The sequence below is a fragment of the Carcharhinus amblyrhynchos genome, chromosome 28, assembly GCF_965287045.1.
Source record: "Carcharhinus amblyrhynchos chromosome 28, sCarAmb.v2.hapA, whole genome shotgun sequence".
Lineage (NCBI taxonomy): Eukaryota > Metazoa > Chordata > Chondrichthyes > Carcharhiniformes > Carcharhinidae > Carcharhinus > Carcharhinus amblyrhynchos.
Window position 1 is genome coordinate 13,390,160 of NC_137351.1, and position 20,685 is coordinate 13,410,844.

At 43.5% G+C, this 20,685-nt stretch overlaps 1 protein-coding gene across 3 annotated transcripts in view; it reads right to left on the reverse strand.

The window, feature by feature from the left end:
* The window catches only part of LOC145359445 (uveal autoantigen with coiled-coil domains and ankyrin repeats protein-like), a 157,707-nt gene that overhangs the window by 20,731 nt on the left and 116,291 nt on the right, over positions 1-20,685 (reverse strand). For 2 of the 3 annotated variants that reach the window (XM_080213993.1, XM_080213994.1), the window contains exons 9-13: positions 18,682-18,719; positions 12,892-12,981; positions 7,941-8,048; positions 4,735-4,767; positions 1,977-2,075 (exon numbers count right to left, since the gene is read on the reverse strand). In XM_080213993.1, coding sequence (XP_080070119.1) covers positions 1,977-2,075; positions 4,735-4,767; positions 7,941-8,048; positions 12,892-12,981; positions 18,682-18,719 — 368 coding nt within the window. The remainder of the gene's footprint in view (positions 1-1,976; positions 2,076-4,734; positions 4,768-7,940; positions 8,049-12,891; positions 12,982-18,681; positions 18,720-20,685) is intronic. The other variant, XM_080213995.1, reaches the window with a different exon arrangement.

A 20,685-nucleotide genomic window follows, 5' to 3' on the forward strand; every position in this document is an offset into this window, starting at 1 on the left:
CAGCCCAAACTTGTCCATGCCACCCAGTTTTTAACCACTAAACTAGTCCCAATTGCCCGTGTTTGGCCCATGTCTCTCTATATCCATCTTACCCACGTAACTGTCTAAATGTTTTTTAAAAGATAAAATTGTACTCACCTCTACTACTACTTCTGGCAGCTTGTTCCAGACATTCGCAACCCTCTGTTTAAAAATTGCCCTTCTGAACCCTTTTGTATCTCTCCCCTCTCATCTTAAATCTTTGCCCTTTAGTTTTAGACTCCCCTAGGTTAGAGGGATTAGCAGGATTAACGTGTGGGGTCGCAGAGATACAGCAGGGAGTTGGGCTTGTGCAAGATGCTCTTTTGGAGAGTCAGTGTAGATTCAATGGGCTGAATGGCCCCCTCCTACAATGTGAGGATGCTGTTCCTTGGGAATGTGTGATATAGAGAGCATGTTGGAAATCCCCAGCGATGATAATCAGGTGAGAACAATTTCAAAATACTTTGCAATCATTTTTTGCAAATGAGGACAATAGAAAAATTATTGTGCAACAGGCATCTTTCAAAAAAAAATCCCAGACATCAACTTCCAACCATGAAAACAGGACGAATCCAAGAATATGACTGTCAGCCACTGAGTTACAAACACACAAATTACTATCAAGTTCTATCTGGTCACTGCATAAATACAGCTAAGAAGCAAAGGCATAACACTGGCTCATGTAAACATAAAGGAAGTCACAAGTAGAAGGTATCCTTCGCTCCCTCCAATTACCTGCCCAGAGAAAGTGACCAGTTTTGTATAGTAACCAGTGTTTACAAACATTGCCGCAGATCCTAAATTGGAATGGAACAGTAGGGTGGCACGGTGGCATTGTGGTTAGCACTGCTGCCTCACGGCACTAGGGACCCAGGTTCGATTCCAGGCTTGGGTCACTGTCTGTGTGGAGTCTGCACACTCTCCCCGTGTCTGCGTGGGTTTCCTCTGGGTGCTCTGGTTTCCTCCCACAGTTCGAAAGACATGCTGGTTAGGTGCAACGGCCATGCTAAATTCTCCCTCAATGTACCCGAACAGGAGCTGAAATAGTGGCAACTAGGGAATTTTCAAGTAATTTCACTGCAGTGTTAATGTCAACCTACTTGTGACTCTAAAATTAAACTTAAAACCACTACAATACCTAGATACTCTGAAGCAACCAGAAAGAAGAAATTTGCACATGTATTAGAGGGAAGCAGTGGCATGGTGGTATTGTCACTGGACAAGTAATCCAGAGACCCAGGTTCAAATCCCACCACAGCAGATGTGGGATTTGAATTCAAAATAAATTTGGAATTAAAAGTTTAATGATGACCTTACAATTGTTGTAACTCACCGAATTCACTAATAACCTTTAGCGAAGGATATCTGCCATGCATGGTCTACATGCAACTCCAGAACCACAACAATGTCCTCTGAAATTGCCTAGTAAACCCCCCAATTCAAGGGTAATTAGGGATGGGCAATAAATGCTGGCCCAACCAGTGACGCCCACATCCCATCAATGAATAGAATATAATATATATGCTAGAATATTAAGGACCTTGCCTCAAAGCCAATAAAGTACTTCTGAAGTGCATCACTGTTGCAATGTAAGAAACAGTAGAGTCAATTTGCGTGCAGTAAACTCACAAACAGCAATGATAATCTGGTGATGTTAAATAAGTGTCTGGACTCCAGCGAGAAGTCGCTGCTCATCTCCTTTCAGGACTACCAGGGGATTGTTTACATCACCTTGAGGGGGTAGGCAGGACTCTGGCTTATTGTCTCATCCCAAGGATGGAGCCACCTCCCTCAGTGCATACTGGAGGATCAACCTGCTTTTGTGCTCAGAATACTCTGCAATGCAGAGCAACTGGTGATTAGGCAGAGTAGGAAACAGAATCCGTTAGTAACGACGGACACAGCAGTGGGTTTGAATGTTTTAGTTTGTCAACCTGAAGAAGTCATCTGCATACCTCATATGTTTTAAGCTTTGCTTTCAGGCTCTCGAGCACCTTCAAGTTGTCTTCCTTTTCACGATCTCTGGCCACCAATAGATTCTTCAGTTGCTGTCTCTGGAAGATTGAGCACAGTACGATACCATAAGTCACAAGTACCATTTGGATCTAGGAGCTGAAAGGATGTTCAGATAATCACTAGTGTGTAATGTGTCCCCACATAACAGCCATAAAAATACACACAAATATATAACCTTGAAGCCAGATTGTAAACTGATCACCTCATGTAAAGGGAAGTTCACTTAGTACAAGATAGGTCCATAGGAACAAGTCAGCCCCTCCAGCCCGTCTGCCATGTAATCAGACTATAACTGATTTGAAGAGTGGCACGGTGGTTAGCACTGCTGCCTCACAGCACCAGAGGCCAGTGTTCGCTTCCCGTCTTGCGTCACCATCTGTGCAGAGTCTGCACATTCTCCCCGTGTCTGTTGGGTTTCTTCCAGGTGCTGTGGTTTCCTTCCACAGTCTGAAAGATATGCTGGTTCAGTGTGCTGGCCTTCCTCAACGTAACAGGTGCCAGAATGTGGTGCCTAGGGGATTTTCACATTCCCTTCATTGCAGCGTTAACGTAAGCCTACTTGTGACACTAATAAATTGATACCTTAACTCCATCCATCCGCCTTGGTTCCGTAACCTTTGATACCTTTGCCAGCCAATTTTTTTTATGACTACATAATTCAGTTCTGAAACTTTCAAACCACCCAAGTTCAATGGCTTTTTTGGGAGGTGGAATGCAATGAGAGAAAAATTTCCAGATGTGTGAGACAAAGTGATTCCTGATATCATCCCTAAATAACATAGCTCTAATTTTTAAGGTTTTGCCCCAAGTCCAAGACACTGTTTGCCCCTCCATCCTGCCCCATCAGATTAAATAGGACAGGGAGACAGAAAACAATCAACTCCTCAGAACATCATCTGGCATCAAATTTTATTCCGACACCAACTCCACAGAATATATCAGCAATTGCATCACTGCACACACTGTCAGACTAAACCACAAGTGTGAGAAAATATTGGAAGAAGCTCTTGACCTACAAAGCAATCAGCAGACTAGCGGTAAGATGGCAAGAGGTTTAACAACATAAACAGATCAAGGATCAATGTCAAGTAGTTCTTACTACAGAAGCTGATGAAAAACTGGAAAAGGTTTCAGACCTGGTTGGCTGAAGCCGGGTTCCTGAACGTTACAGCTGGATACTGTAACAGGAGGATTTGATATTCAAAGAGCCAAATTGAAAACTCTGAAGGGCCCTTTTTATTTCAACTTATCATGCAATCGTGTGATTAGCAGTGGAGATTGAGCAAGTCCTATCAAGTAAATTCAATAAACAGACAGAATGGAATTTCAGATAAGGAAAGGTAGGGATTCAATCAAATACAGCACAATCCTCAATGTTGCAGCATGGTGAACAGTTTAGTAGTCACATCATCCCACATAGCATTTGGATAAACCTTATGAACTGCTATACACATTCAATACATAGATCACTTTAAATCGCAGCAATGCTCAACTGACCAGTAAAAACTGGAGGATTGATGAAAATTCTTTTGTTCTGCCCAAAGGTTTGAGCTATAAAAGAGAACATTGAAAAGACACCTGAGCAATGATCAAAGAACAGTACAGCATGGGAACAGGCCGTTCGGCCTATCAAGCCTGTGCCAACACATGCCTCCCTAGTCTAATATTTTCTTGCCTCTACATGGTCAATATCCCTCTATCCCCTGCCTATTCATGTAGCTATGCAGATGCCTCTTGAACATGGTTACAGAATCTGCTTCCACCACCTCCTCCAGCAGTATTTTCCAGGCATTCACCACCCTCCTTGTGAAAAACTCACCCCTATATAAACACTTAAAATACAGCAGGAGATGCATCCAGAGAACAACCTTTAAGTTAAATTGGAAGCGTAGAGCAAGGGGCCACCAATTCAGATCAGCTGAAGGGAAAACTTTGTTTTGTGTAAGGAAGTTCCGCTTCATTCAGTCACTTTTATTGGAATGGATTCCCAAATAACTCATCCGTCCAGAATGACCCTAACTTCAGCTTTCCTTACTCACTATATCTTGCCATCACCTTATAGGTGTGAATAGATTGGATGGAATAAAATTCTTCAATAGGCATTTGCTCTTTTTACAAAGAGCAGATCTGAGGGGCCAAGTGGACTCCTTTTGTTCCACATGCTTAATAAGCTGAAATATAAAAAGTTAATAGAAATTTCCTGGAATGATAATTCCATCCATAATTGGATTCTCTTATACTTGTCAGCCAATTCCTATTTAACCTCTGGAAGGATAATGCAAAAAAAAAAGCAACACTACAAATTTCAACCTCACTCAAGGAGGCAAAACCATCTGGGTGTAAGAGACAAAGTCAGTCAGGCCACACTGAAAATGTTAAAGCTTTTCCTTATTGTTATCGAGAGGGGTGACAGCATGGAGCTCAAGGTAGATGAGAGAGATTCAAGCAGAACAGTAGTAATTAGACAGATATCAAGAGCCTGAAAATGACAGGAAATTGGATAAAGAGGAGGAGAATTAGATCATTCCACAGGTCTCACGATCCTGGAAATAACACATTGAGGAGACGACAGCTGGTGAGTCTCAATTTCAACAGAATGAGGATGTAGAGGAATGAGCTGAATGTAGAACAGCTGATTGGCCACTTAGGAGATCTGGCATTCAGATATTTCATACTGACAATTGAAAAAAAAATTACCTCATTCTGAAGGTCTCCCACTGTTTTGCATTCCTAGATAACAGGAATAACAGATTTGATTATCAGATTAGACAATGCACACTTCACTTTGACCATGTTTTCATCTCATGTCCTTCACCATATTGCTCTTTCTTGGCTGTATGTCCAGTAATTAATTAGCTGTTGAAAGTTTCCAGTTAACTTTGGGACTCATTTTTGTTAAGCTGACCAAAGCAGTTTGGTAAAAATCCAACACCCTTAAAGTTGGGCATCAACAAAGCAGAAGAGAGTTGGAGAAGAGTCACAGTAAATCACTAAGTTCATCAACAAGATGAGAGGCCACACGACACCAGATGATGGTTCAACAGATTTATTTGAAATTGCAAGCTTTCAGAGCGCTGCTCCTTCGTCAGGAATATTTGATATTTCACTTCACCTGACGAAGAAACAGCGCTCCGAAAGCTTGTGATCGCAAATAAACCTGTTGAACTATAACCTGGTGTCGTGTGACTTCTCATTTTGTCCACCCTAGTGCAACACTGGCATCAAGAAATTATGGGCCATGCCAAGGAGGAAATTTTAAAAGCCTGTAGATCAACAGAGAAAATAAAAGGATGGAAGGCGCAGAGAAGATCCATAGTATTGAAGTCCTGGAAAAGAATCAAAGTAGGAGATGATGCAACGAACTTCAACTTTAAAACTGAGGGCAGAAGCAAAACATCAAGCATGTAGGAGGTCTTCAAGAAGAGAGGAATAGCGATTATAGTCGTAAGATAAATACTTAGAATGGCAGAGTTAGAACAAGACACAGAAATTCCAGAGATGAATAATAATCTGTCACAACTGATGATCTTCAGTGTAAAAGCTATTTGGCATTCAGAAAATGGAGCAAATAGGACATTAGTTGAAAAGTGATGCATTAAATTATGCTGTAAAGACAGACCTCCAAGCTGAATAATTTTGAATTACAACTCATTGCCTTGAGGGAGACAGCAATTTTACTTTCTTATGTACATATAGAAACAAATTTCCTATTCATAAAAGTCAATTGTTATACCAGGAACAACTTGTTCAAATGTCTTTGCTAATTCACCAAAACCTTTATCATAAAATTTTTTGGCTATAGTCAAATCCAGAGCATAGTTTTGTGAAGAATGCTGTCATTATAATAACACGTTAAATAATGGATTAAATTTACAAATATCAGCAGCAGCTTGGATGGGAATGCTGCTATAAATATGCGAGTGGGAGGGAGGAACCATGTTCCAGGAAACTGCAGCTCTAACTATATACTGAACAGGAATAACCAAGTTTAGAGTTAAACTGCTCTCATTTTCTCCCAGCATTAAGACATTGTCTAATTTCTACTTCAAATGCACAAAGGGCAAAGATGATTAAAAACGGGTAAAGATGCAAGTTTGACACCTTCTCCTTGTTGGAGTTGGGATAGAACTCCAATGTTGACGAGTGCATAAACTCACAGGTGAATAACATCAGGCAACAGAACACAACTTGAAATCCATTTATACTTTACTCTTTGCAAGCTTCCACCTCTTGGAAAACGTCTCACCCCCTTTAGGCTTCGAAATGCTCATTCCGCACATGTAAAATACACTGAACCTCAGTGTGGAGAGCCTGATCCCAAAATAAATGGACTGATTGTTTCTCTTGGTTGATGATTCAGTTCTATTCTGTTGCCCTTTTAACTTGTGGCTAACTTGTGTTTCTAATCCACTTGATCACAAGGACTGAAGAGCAAGCCATCAGCCAAAGACCCTGCAATGTGCATCTGCCAAGGTTCAACTTCTAGACTATGTTATTGGGACATATGGACCAAGTGGCCATCACACATCTATATCTTTTACCTCAAGATTTGGGGCAAATCCTGGGATCTTAAAACGCTAAACATAGTCCAAGTGCAGTGCCTACAATGTTGCAGCAAAGAGGTGAATTTGAGTCAACAAAGGAGGCCATTTGACCTACGTCAGCTCTCGAAAAGAGCTATCCAATTCAGCCCCCACCCCACCCCCCTCCCAACCCCAATTCCTCTTCCAACCCCAAAGCCTTGCAAAACTTTCCTTTGCAAAGATGTAACTAATCCTAGCTTCCACTATCCTTTCAGTCAGAAGTCCAACAGGTTTATTTGGTAGAACGAGCTTTCGGAATGGCAGCGCTCTGAAAACTTGTGCTACCAAATAAACCTGTTGGACTTTAATGTGGAGTTGAGACTTCTTACTGTTCCTCCCCCAGTCTAACGCTGGCATCTTCACGTCATGGCTACCATCCTGTCAGACATATTTCTGATAACACACTGACTCCTCTGGTCTTTGGTCAATTATCTAAATTCTGTGTTTACATTGTCTGTTTCAGCCCACCCACCCAAAATATATAATTTCTCTGCATTAAATTTCACCTGTCACATGTTTGATTTTACGAGTCTATGTATTTCTCAACTCTCTACCTGAGTCACCTGCAAATTATCTCTACAACCAAAGTCCTTACCATCAACATGGAGCCAGCAACTGAAGCAAAGCTTAAACACCTTCGCCCAAATGCTTAACACTGGAGCTCCTACCTGACTAACCTAACCAAGCCCCATGATTTTAGGTATTTGCCCAATCAGATTATTGCTATCGGGCCACAGGAAAAAGCAGCCTTTCAGATACTGACCAACATGTGCGATTGTCGAATTCTTTTCTACGTACCTTCATTTTACGTGTTTGCCTCCAGTCATTTGTCTGCATCCAACATAGCACACATTCAGTAAATTTGAGTTCACCCAAAACTCTGCTTGCAAGCATCCCAACTTGCATCAAACCCCCATTGCCCCTGTGCTTCCCGAGTAACATTGACTCCCAGGGTCCTAACTGCCTGGATTGTAATGTTCTTATTATTTACAAACGCACCTTTCTCTCTTTTACCTCCGCTAACCCTATACCCTCAGACATCTCCTCACTCCTCCAATTCTGGACTCTCCTGATTTAATCACACCAACATTGATGGTTATGTTGTCAGCTGCCAGAGTCCAAGCTCTGGGTTGTCCACCCTGCAACATTTCTGCCTCTCCTTCCTCTTTTAGGATGTTTCTGAAAACTCACCCATTTGGCCAAACCTTTGCTCGCCTGCCCGAAAATTGCCTGTCTCTCTCAGTTTAAAAATTTTCTTGTGAAGCACTTAGGACATTTTGCTACGTAAAAGGCAATAGCCCCATTAAGTTGTTGTTGTACCTGGTTCAGCTGCTTTTGAAGTCCGTTGACTCTCTCTAGGAACAGCCTCTGTTCATGGTGAAGCTTCTTCAACTTTCCCTTGAGTTCTTCATTTTCAATCTGAAGTTCCTGGATAGGTGATTATGAAAATAAATTGAATATTTATTCTAAACAATGCTTTAACAAAAAAAAAAGCAGCACAGGAAGTAAAATTGGATCTGGTGTGCATTTTTCAGGTAGAAAGTCAGTCACTGATTAATTTAATAGGCCATGTTGCCACTCAAACAGCATTGGAAACAATGAGATATTAAAACATGTTGACCTGCTCCAGTGGACTCAGAAGGTTTGAGGACAATTAGGAATTATCCTTGTTAAGGATATTTAGGATTGGGCAATAATTATAGGTCTTGCCATGATGCTCATGTCTCAGCAATGAATGAAAAAAAGTAGGGGCAATCTCCTGTATCCTGGTCAATATTTATCTCAGCCAACATCAAAAGCAATCTGGTTACTATCACACTGTTGTTTCATAGAATCCCTACAGTGCAGGAGGCAGCCATTTGGCCCATCAAGTCTGCACCAACCACAATCCCAATCAGGCCTTATCCCCATTGTCCCATGCATTTTACCCTAGCTAATCACCCTGACACTAAGAGGCAATTTAGCATGGTCACTGCACCTAATTCACCATGGGAGGAAACCGGAGCACCCGGAGGAAACCACACAGAGACAGAGAGAACATGCAAACACCACACAGACGGTGACCCCAGCTGGGAATCGAACCTGGGTCCCTGGCGCTGCGAGGCAGCAGTGCTAACCACTGTGCCGCCCAACAATGCATGTGCTGTTATTTGTTTGCAATCTTCTTGCAATTACTTACAAAATCAGAAATATGCTGAAGTTGGAACGTCTAAATCTGGATTAATTATCATGCAATTTAGATACACAATTACCAAAAAGCAATTTATTTAGAAAATTATATTTGAAACATGCACAAAAACTAATCAATGAAAACCCTATATTTTTCCCTGTTTAAATACATCAGCCTGCGGATAAAAGATCTGCTGGAATTCAGCACACAGCTAAAGGTAATATTATTCTTAAAAAGCTTTTGACGTGAATTATTAAATTTTAAAGGCTTGCACATTCAGAGAAGCTGGCTATATCTCAGCTCAAAATGTTCGTCACGTAGGTTCTAATACTGCTAAATCTTGGCAATAGTTACAGTGACTAAGAATCTTACAAATTCAAATTAGCATGAGCAAGATTTAGGGTGCAGAATTAAATCAAGATTTCTTCAAAACACTCAGCCCCAGTGTCTTATTTGAATAATACATAAATATTCTCGTTGGAGCAGAGAAGGCTCAAAAGGAGTTTGATAAATATATTCAAAATCACTGAGGAGTTTTAGTGGAGTTAGATGGGGAGAAAATATTGTAAAGTTTATTTATTAGCGTCACAAGTAGACTTACATTAACACTGCAATGAAGTTACTGAAAATCCCCAAAGGTGCCACACCCCGGAGCCTGTTCAGGTACACAGAGAATTTAGCATGGCCAATGCACCCTAACCAGCATGTCTTTCGTACTGTGGGAGGAAACCAGAGCACCCGGAGGAAACCCACACAAACACAGGGAGAACATGCAGCCAAGCCAATGCTTCCACTTTCCCAAAAGACCAAGGAAATTTGGCATGTCAGCTGTGACTCTCACCAAGTTTTACAGATGTGTCATAGAAAGGATTCTTTCTGGTTATATCATAGTTTGGTATGACTCCTGCTCTGCCCAAGACCACAAGGAACAACAAAAGGTTGTGAACATAGCCCAATCCATCACACAAATCAGCCACCCATCTACTGACTCTGTCTACACTTCCCACTGCCTCGGCAAAGTGGCCAGCATAATTGAGGACCACACGTGCCCCGGACATTCTCTCTTCTGCCTTCTTCCGTCGGGAAAAGGATACGGAAGTCTGAGGTCACGTACCAACTAATTCAAGAACAGCTTCTTCCTGCTGCTGTCAGACTTTTGAATGTCCTGCATTAAGCTGATCTTTCTGTAAACCCTAGCTGTGACTGGAACACTACATTCTGCACTCTCTCATTTCCTTCTCTATGAACTGTATGTTTTGTCTGTATAGCACGCAAGAAACAACATTTTTCACTGTCTGTTAATACACGTGACAATAATAAATCAAATTAAAAGCCAGTAATCAAAGCCAAAGGGAGACATAGGGAGAATGTGCAAACTCCATACAGACAGTGACCCGAGGCCGGAACTGAACCCAGGTCCCTGGTGTTCTGAGTCAGCAGTGCTAAGTAGGGAACACAGATTAGGGCAAACAAGCTGAAAGGAAGATGAAAAGTTATTCCTTTCAACAGTGAGTTGTGGTGATCTGGAATATGCTGTCTGAAAGGGTGATAATCAAGAAGGAATGTGAATAAATCGAAGTGTGAAGGTTTGCAAGGACTATGGGGTAAGAGAGCAGGGAAGTGGGCACATGGAAAACTCTAGCAAGAGGCAGCAGAGGCATGATGCATGCATGCAGCATGCTATAGTGCAGAAGGACCTGGGGGTCCTTGCACATGAATTGCAAAAACCCAGTCTGCAGGTGCAGCAGGTGATCAAGGCAGCAAATGGAACGTTGGCCTTTATAGCGAGGGGGATAGAATATAAAAGCAGGGAGGTCTTGCTGCAACTGTACAGGGCACTGGTGAGGCCGCAACTGGAGTAGTGTGTGCAGTTTTGGTCTCCGCATTTGAGAAATGATATATTGGCCTTGGAGGGAGTACAGAGAAGGTTCAGCAGGCTGATACACGAGATGAGGGGGTTAGCTTATGAAGAGAGATTGAATAGACTGGGTCTGTACTCGGAGTTTAGAAGGCTGAGGGGGGATCTTATAGAGACTTCCAAGATAGTGAAAGGGCTAGATAGGATAGAGGTAGAGAGATTCTTCCCGCTTAGAAAGGATAGCAGAACTAGAGGGCACAGCCTCCAAAGGGCGAAGGGCAGTTTAGAACGGAGTTGAGAAGGAACTTCTTCACTCAAAGGGTGGTGAATCTCTGGAATTCTCTGCCCGTTGAAGTGGTGGAGGCTACCTCGCTGAATATATTTAAATCACGGGTAGATAGATTTCTGATAGACAGGGGAATTAAGGGTTATGGGGAGAAAGTGGCAAAGTGGAACTGATCCACTTCAGATCAGCCATGATCTTATTGAATGGCAGGGCAGGCTCAAGGGGCTAGATGGTCTATTCCTGCTCCTATTTCTTATGTTCTTATGTTATGGGCCTTCTATGCTGCATCATGCTCATTTTTTTCCTGTCTACACAGCCATCATTGAAGGCCCACCCTTCCTTCGTTTTACTGTTAAAACCAACCCCAATTAAAAATGTAGTAAAGGCTTCATGCATAGTAGTGCAACAAGTCCTTACGATTCCTCATTACCATCACATGACATCTGTCAGGTCATGGTTCAGCTGTTGGGACTTCCATTTCAGTCGAGTTGAGATCAAGCCCACCAGCAACAAAATCTAATCCGACACTTAGGGGGTGCTGCACTTTTTTTTAAAATTCGTTATGGGATGTGGGTGTTGCATTCTGGGCCAACATTTATTGCCCATCCCTGAGGGCATTTCAACCACATTGCTGTGGATCTGGAGTCACATGTAGGCCAGACTGGATAAGTTCAGCAGATTTCCTTCCCTAAAGGAAATTAGTGAATCAGATGGGTTTTTATGATAATCAATGATGGTTTCATGGTCATCAGTAGATTTTTAATTCTAGATTTTTACTGAATTCAAATTTCACCATCTGGCATGGTGGGATTCGATCCCAGGTGCTCAGAGCATTACGCTGGATCTTTGGATAACAAGTCCCGTAATAATACCACATGATGGGCTGAATTCTCCCAAAAACATTTAAGTGTCAAATTTGTGCAAAAACTGGAGTAAACCACTTCAATTTTTTCAGTGGGAGTTCAGAGCAGAATCTCCCACACTCTGTGCACTGCAGAGGTTACCAGCATAAATAACATTAAATTTCAGGGGATGGGACCTATTCCAGCTGGAGAAACTGGAATCAGCACGTTGAGTGGGCCACTGAGCACGTGCCGATCCGTCAGTGCCGAGATTGGTGCACGCAGAGTAGCTCCGCACCCCTGATCACTGGCCAGTCCCATGACCCGCACAAAGCTGGCTCGCTGCATCCCCCCACACCATGCCCAACTGCTGGTCCCCCATCCGACCATTCCTGGATCCAATCCTGACTTACCCTAATCTCCAGCCCCCCTCTACTGCCCAACCCTTTGGAGGGGAGAGGTCGATTGCCCCACCCCACTCCACTCCAGCAAGGCCGGACCACTAGCTCCCTGGAAGTGGGGAGCAACTGTAATTCCTACTGGAGTGAACCATTCTGTTGGTGGTGGAGCCATTCAGGGTGAAGGTTGGTAAGAGGCCCAGAGATTTCAGTCCCGGGCCCACTGATCTCATTTAAATGAGATTAAAGTAACCCTGTAAATGGTCTTTGTGGAGCAGATACCACTGGAAATCTGGCACTGGGAGACACTAATGAGCTGACGCAACAATCTCTCGGCCCACCGCGCTAAAAAAATTAGCGCAACAGGGTGAGAGAATCATGCCAATGTCTTTTGAACAAGACTCTAAGCTAAGACCCCTTCTGTCCTCTCAGATGAGCACAGAAAATCCCATGGTGCCAAATTCTGATGGACCCATTGTTGGCCTGAAAGGTTAACTCTTTCATTTCCAACATTTTCTGTTTTTATTTCAGATTTCCAACGCCTGTCGTATTTTGCTTTAGAATTTAGTCAGAAATCCAACGTTTATTTCTCTTTTGATAGACACCCAAGTGCTGCAATGAGCCAAAATAACTCTCTTATCAGTGAGATGGTTAGAAGCGAGAGATTAAAAACACTTAGCTGTTTAAATCTCTTTAGAGAACGCATTACGTTAATACCTTTATAATGCGTTGTTCCTTCTGACTCTGTATGGAGCTAGTTTCAGCTTGAAAATGCCTTTGATCTGCTTTCTGTGACAGTTCAGGAGCCTGCAATAAATACACAGATTCTTTTTTAGAAACAACTTCGTGTTTAAGGGATTTAACAAAAAAAGTCAAACTACTAAAATGCAAGATTTCTAATTGTGCAGCAAGCTAGTTTCAAGCCTGATCGATCAACGTTGCATAGAGAAGGAGCAAAGCAAGGTGGTAGAGTTCTAGCTATGATCTTTCAACAAAATTATCTTAGAGGAATCTGTTTTACCCGTGTTCCCACGAAACCAGAAACCAAAGGAGCAAAGCACCAGGGGAGATAACATTTAAAGTCGCCTTGCCCCAGTTCCGTCCAGAAGCAATGGAAACAGGATTGCAGCCAAAAGGTTAGATATTAATGATAATGATAATGATAATGGTTTCTGGTTAAACAGATTCCTCTGTAGGACAACGTTGTCCAAAGATCACGGTTGGAACTCGCCCGCCACGGAATCACAGGAGGCGAGGGTCCGACAATGTACATCTCCATTAAACTTGGGCGGAAATTTTCAGTCTCACCCGAGTGAAGGCGTAAAATCCTGCCCCAAACCTTTTTGTTTTAAAAAGGCAGAATCTGGAGCAAAGAGAGAAAATGCTGGAAAATCTCAATAGCATCTGTGGAGAGAGAAGAGCCAATGCTTGGAGTCAGGATGACCCTTTGTCAGTGCTCAAAACAGTGGCCCTATTATTCTCTCTCCACACACGTGAGGTTTTCCCAGCATTTTCTGTTATCTCTTTTTTTTAAAAATGAAAGGTGTACACATTTTTCATCAAATGAATTCTTCAACCGTTTGAGGTAAAGGTCTTTTTAATTTTTAAGTCAGTAATGCTGGATACCAACAGGCTAGAAATTTTCAAACTGGGCAGGACCTACAGAGAGTCAAAAGGCTTCTGGCCAACTGGGACCCAGCATACTGTGAATCTGATTCCAAATTCTACATTCTGTTGGTTCAGGAGTTCAGGTCTCCCATTGCTGTATGTTTAAAACAATTCTTCAAATTCAGTAACGTTCACTTGGGAAGCAAAACAAAACAAAGACGCAGGCCATTTCTATACTGACACTTGCTCAGTGTCTAGTTCTTCCCCCACTCAACCCAGCGTCCCAGGCTCCCCCGCTATTTATACATGCTCAAAGGCAATTAATACTCATCTGTTTCTCCTACCAGAACAATGAAACTGAAATCAATAAATCTTAATACAATGGACAAGATAGACAACAGCCGATTTGCAACCAGTCATGCATTAGAGTCAGAGTCATAGAGGTTTACAGCATGGAAACAGGCCCTTCAGCCCTATTTGTCCATGCTGCCTTTTTTTTTTAAAACCCCCAAACTAATCCCAATTACTGTATTTGGCCCTTGTTTGTTCACTCAATCCCAGGAATAAGGCAAAGATCTCATGTGAAATCAGTTTAAAAAACATGAAACTTGAGCTTATTTACCATTTATATAGATGATCTGGAGGAGGGAACCGAGTGTAGGGTGTCGAAATTTGCTGATGACACCAAGATTGGGGGAAAGGCAAATTGTGCGGAGGGTGTGGAGAGTCTGCAGAAGGATCTAGATAGGCTGGGCGAATGGGCCAGGAAATGGCAAATGGAATTTAATGTTGGCAAGTGTGAGGTGGTCCACTTTGGTAGGAAGAATGGTAGGAAGGACTATTACTTACGTGGCGAAAAACTGCAGCAGGCGACGGTGCAGAGGGACCTCGGGGTCCTTGTGCATGAGTCGCAAAAACCCAGCCTGCAGGTGCAGCAGGTGGTCAGGAAGGCGAATGGGATGCTGGCCTTCATAGCGAGGGGGATTGAATATAAAAGTAGGGAGGTCTTGCTGCAGCTGTATAGGGCACTGGTGAGGCCGCAGCTGGAGTACTGTGTGCAGTTTTGGGCACCGCACCTGCGCAAGGATATTTTGGCCTTGGAGGGAGTGCAGAGGAGGTTTACTAGGCTGATACCGGAGTTGAGGGGGTTGAGCTATGAGGAGAGGCTGAATAAACTAGGCTTGTACTCGTTAGAGTTTAGAAGAATGAGGGGAGATCTCATTGAGACGTATAAGATGATGAATGGGATGGATAGGATAGAGGTGGAAAGACTCTTCCCGCTCAAAAAAGACAGTAGGACTAGGGGGCACAGCCTCAAGATAAAGGGGGGGCGGTTCAGAACGGAGTTGAGGAGGAACTTCTTCACTCAAAGGGTGGTGAATCTCTGGAATTCTCTGCCCGTTGAAGTGGTGGAGGCTGCCTCGCTAAATATTTTTAAGAAGCGGGTTGATGGGTTCTTGATAAGAGAGGGGATTAAGGGTTATGGGGAGAGGGCGGGAAAGTGGAACTGAGCCACGACAGATCAGCCATGATCTTATTGAATGGCGGGGCAGGCTCGAAGGGCCAGATGGCCTACTCCTGCTCCTATTTCTTATGTTCTTATGTTCTTATACCTGTGCATTCATCCTTGCCTTTTGTTTTTACAGATTTGCTGTATATTTAACATTCCTTTCCCTTCTCTCCATCATCATTCTCACAGTTCAGTAAATTAGAACTTAAAGCATCTGATAGTGTGGAAAATGGAAATGTTGGGACAGCTGGAATCACAGGTGAGACATTCTAACCATATCAAGAAAAAAAATACAATTTGTGCGCCAATTTCTGTTTATGATTAAATCCTATCAGTAGAAAATCTACCTAGATCGGGGCAAAGGTGCGGTCTTGGCTAAGGAACAGAATATTTAACTGTAAAGACGTGCTCAAGGTTTTCAGAGTTTTTTTTAAAAACACAGCACAGCGAGAGGCCATTCAGCCCACTGTCTGCACCAGCTTTCCAAACCAGCCACTGGCTGGTTAGTGCCACTGTCCAACCTTGGCCCCATTTCCCCACTTGTGAAAGGATCGAGAATGAGAGGGCACTGATTTGAAGCAATTTGTAAAATAAGCAAAACTAAGAACTTTTTTTTACTCAGTGGATTGTCAAGGTCCGGAACGCACTGCTTGAAGAATTTCCCTTTCAGATAACAGTCTAATTCCTTGTAGAATGTTTCAATTGAACCTGCCTCCACCACACATTCAAGCAGTGCATTCCAGACCTTGACAACCCACTGCGTAAAAAAGTTCTCATATTTTTGCTTATTTTACAAATTGCTTCAAATCAGTGCCCTCTCATTCTCGATCCTTTCACAAGTGGAGACAGTTTCTCCCCATCTACTCTGTCCAGGCCCATCAATTTTGAAAACCTTTAACAAATCTCCTCAACCTTCGCTTCTCCAAGGAAAACAGTCCCAAGTTCTCCAATTATCTTTATCCTGAAGCTTCCCACCCTTGGAATTCCCTCATGAATCTTTTCTGCACCAAGTCTAATGCTTTCACATCCTTCCCAAAGTGCAGTGCCCAGAACTGGACACAATAATCCAACTGAGATGAAACCAGTGTCCTCCAAAAGTTCAACATTGGCTCCTTGCTCTTGTACTCAATGCCCCCACCTAAAAAGCTTGGGAAACTGAAGGAGGCTTTAACAACTGCTCTCTCAATCTGCCAACTTCAATGGCATATATGTTGATATGCCACCCAGGTCCCTGTGCTTCTGCAATCCCTTTAGAATGGGATATTTCATTTTACATCATCTCTCCATGTTCTTCCTACCAAAATGAATGACTTCACATTTTTCCGCATTGAACTTTATCTGCCACCTGTCCCACCAGTTTGTCTACGTCCTTTTGAAATGCTACATCATCATCCCCACAATTCACAATGCTTCCAAGTTTTGTATCATCGGCAATTGTCTCCTTTACACCATGGTCCGTATATACGTGTCAAGAAAAGCAAGAGTTGCAACACTGATCCCTGGGGAGCATCACTGCAAACCTGGAAAACATCCATCAACTTTTACAGGCAACATATTGTGGGTCTTTGTGACATAACACCTCTATTTTTAAGAATGGAAAATCCCAGGCTTTCACAGTGGTACAATGGATGCTGAGCCACAGGTTGTCTGAAGAGGGAGGGATCAAAGGTTGATCGTTCAGGTGGGTCATAAGAACATAAGAACATAAGAAATAGGAGCAGGAGTAGGCCATCTAGCCCTTCGAGCCTGCCCCGCCATTCAATAAGATCATGGCTGATCTGTTGTGGCTCAGTTCCACTTTCCCGCCCTCTCCCCATAACCCTTAATCCCCTCTCTTATCAAGAACCCATCAACCCGCTTCTTAAAAATATTTAGCGAGGCAGCCTCCACCACTTCAACGGGCAGAGAATTCCAGAGATTCACCACCCTTTGAGTGAAGAAGTTCCTCCTCAACTCCGTTCTAAACCGCCTCCCCTTTATCTTGAGGCTGTGCCCCCTAGTCCTACTGTCTTTTTTGAGCGGGAAGAGTCTCTCCACCTCTATCCTATCCATCCCATTCATCATCTTATACGTCTCAATGAGATCTCCCCTCATTCTTCTAAACTCTAACGAGTACAAGCCTAGTTTATTCAGCCTCTCCTCATAGCTCAATCCCCTCAACTCCGGTATCAGCCTAGTAAACCTCCTCTGCACTCCCTCCAGGGCCAAAATATCCTTGCGCAGGTGCGGCGCCCAAAACTGCACACAGTACTCCAGCTGCAGCCTCACCAATGCCCTATACAGCTGCAGCAAGACCTCCCTACTTTTATATTCAATCCCCCTCGCTATGAAGGCCAGCATCCCATTCGCCTTCCTGACCACCTGCTGCACCTGCAAGCTGGGTTTTTGCGACTCATGCACAAGGACCCCGAGGTCCCTCTGCACCGTCGCCTGCTGCAGTTTTTCGCCACGTAAGTAATAGTCCTTCCTACCATTCTTCCTACCAAAGTGGACCACCTCACACTTGCCAACATTAAATTCCATTTGCCATTTCCTGGCCCATTCGCCCAGCCTATCTAGATCCTTCTGCAGACTCTCCACACCCTCCGCACAATTTGCCTTTCCCCCAATCTTGGTGTCATCAGCAAATTTCGACACCCTGCACTCGGTTCCCTCCTCCAGATCATCTATGTAAATGGTAAATAGCTGAGGCCCCAGCACCGACCCCTGGGGCACCCCACTAGTCACCAACCGCCAATCCGAAATAAAGGGATGAAAGCTGAAGAGGGCAAGAAAGTCAGTGAAGGAACTGCAGAGTGTAAGACTGAGGGGCAGAAGGCACAACCACCAATGGTGGAGGGGGTCGGGGATATTCAAATAGGGGCTGCACAGCGGTTAGCACTGCTGCTTCACAGCTCCAGGGCCCTGGATTCGATTTCCGGCTTGGGTCACTGTCTGTGTGGTGTTTGCACATTCTCCTCATGTCTGCGTGGGTTTTCTCTGGATGCTCCGGTTTCCTCCCACAGTCCAAAAGTATGCGGGTTAGGTTGATTGGCCACGCTAAAAATTGCCCTTGGTGTCCTGAGATGTATAGGTTAGAGGGATTAGTTGGTAAATACATAAGAATATGGGGGTAGGGCCTGGGTGGGATTGTGGTCTGTGCAGACTCAATGGGCCGAATGGCCTCTTTGTGTACTGTAGGGATTCTAAGTCTAAGTCAAATGGCTTGAGCAAGAGATTTGGAAATTACAGTAGCAACAACACAGGGCAACTCGATAGTGCTGAACATTGTTGCACCAAAAAAGTGAATCACAGAGCAATGAGGCACACTGCTGAGACTGAGGATACAACACATTCAGTATTCATTCATAGGAATAAATGTTAGAATCAGTTTTTTTTTTACATCTTACCTGAGACACTTGTTGGGATTTCATGCTGGGTTCTCTCACTGAAGGGGAGGAGGTGATAGAGAAAAGACAAAACATTAAAAGCATAATACTGAACACATTTTGCAATTTTCTTCACAAAATAAACAACTTGTCGGAGGCTGATTCCATTCACCAAATTCCATTTACAAACTCCATTCCCCTCCTAAAGTGCTTCAGGTAAAATGTTCAGAATCAGGAGTGCCAGTGGATCCGGTGCTCCCATTTTTATTATATGAGAGAGGCTCCCTGATTGGACAGGCAATTATGACCTCAATCAGGGAGCTCATACTCTAACAGGCCAACCCAATGGGCCTCATTGAAGTCATTAAAAAATCCTTGTGCATCAGTTCTTCTCGAGCAAACAAAATGTTCAAAAGATAAATGAAACAAGAAAGTGTGAAAGGTAGCAAGCAGAACTGGCAGAAGTTTGGTAAGTGGGGGAGGGTGTTGGCGGCAGCAGGAATGAGAGGGGCTGGAATCAATGATCACATTCCAAAACTTGAAGCAGTTTCTGTTTTGGTTACAAAGAACAATACAGCACAGGAACAGACCTTTCGGCCCTCCAAGCCTGTGTCAATCATGTGAGGCCGCAGCTGGAGTACTGTGTGCAGTTTTGGGCGCCGCACCTGCGCAAGGATATTTTGGCCTTGGAGGGAGTGCAGAGGAGGTTTACTAGGCTGATACCGGAGTTGAGGGGGTTGAGCTATGAGGAGAGGCTGAATAAACTAGGCTTGTACTCGTTAGAGTTTAGAAGAATGAGGGGAGATCTCATTGAGACGTATAAGATGATGAATGGGATGGATAGGATAGAGGTGGAAAGACTCTTCCCGCTCAAAAAAGACAGTAGGACTAGGGGGCACAGCCTCAAGATAAAGGGGGGGCAGTTCAGAACGGAGTTGAGGAGGAACTTCTTCACTCAAAGGGTGGTGAATCTCTGGAATTCTCTGCCCGTTGAAGTGGTGGAGGCTGCCTCGCTAAATATTTTTAAGAAGCGGGTTGATGGGTTTTTGATAAGAGAGGGGATTAAGGGTTATGGGGAGAGGGCGGGAAAGTGGAACTGAGCCACGACAGATCAGCCATGATCTTATTGAATGGCGGGGCAGGCTCGAAGGGCCAGATGGCCTACTCCTGCTCCTATTTCTTATGTTCTTATGTTTACCTATTTAGGCCAACCACTTATATCCCCCTATTCCCGGTTTGTTCATATGCCTATCAAGATAAGTCTCAAATGTGGCTAACGTAACTGCTTCAACCAGCTCATCTGGCTGTGCATTCCAGGCCCCCACCACCCCCTGTATAAAAACCTTCCCCTGCACATCGCCACTGAGCCTTTCTCCCCTTATCCTGAACTTGTGCCCAATTGTAATTGTAATTTCTGCCCTGGGAAAAAGCTTCCAACTGTTCACCCTAACTATACCCCTCTCAATTTTATAATCTTCTATCTAGTCGCCCCTCAGCCTCTGTCTTCCCAGGGAGAACAATCCCAGTTTATTCAATCTCTCCTCACAGTTAATACCCTCCATACCAGGCAACATGCAGGTAAACCTTTTCTGTACTCTCTCCAAAGCCTCCACGTCCTTCTGGTAGTGTGGTGACCAGAATTGGACACAGTATTCCCAATGTGGCCTAACCAACATTTTGTACATCTGTGATATAATTTACCAACTTTTATACTCGATGCCCTGTCCGATGAAGGCATTTCATTTGAAATATTTTAGCGACATCAGAAATAATAACTGGAAGACTTGAAATTCCCTCCTCTCCACGGACTCTCGTGGAGTTACATTCACAGAGAAAATAAACAAGTGGATAAGAATGTTTTCACAACAAGTTGTCACAATTTGAAAAGCACCGTCTCAAAAGGGATTGGGAGCACAGAACTGGATAAATATTCTAAAGGGGAATATTTGCAACTGTTGGGGGGAGATCTAGACAGAATCATATGGCGCTACGATCATTTACGTTAGAAATGAGGTGGGGGAATTA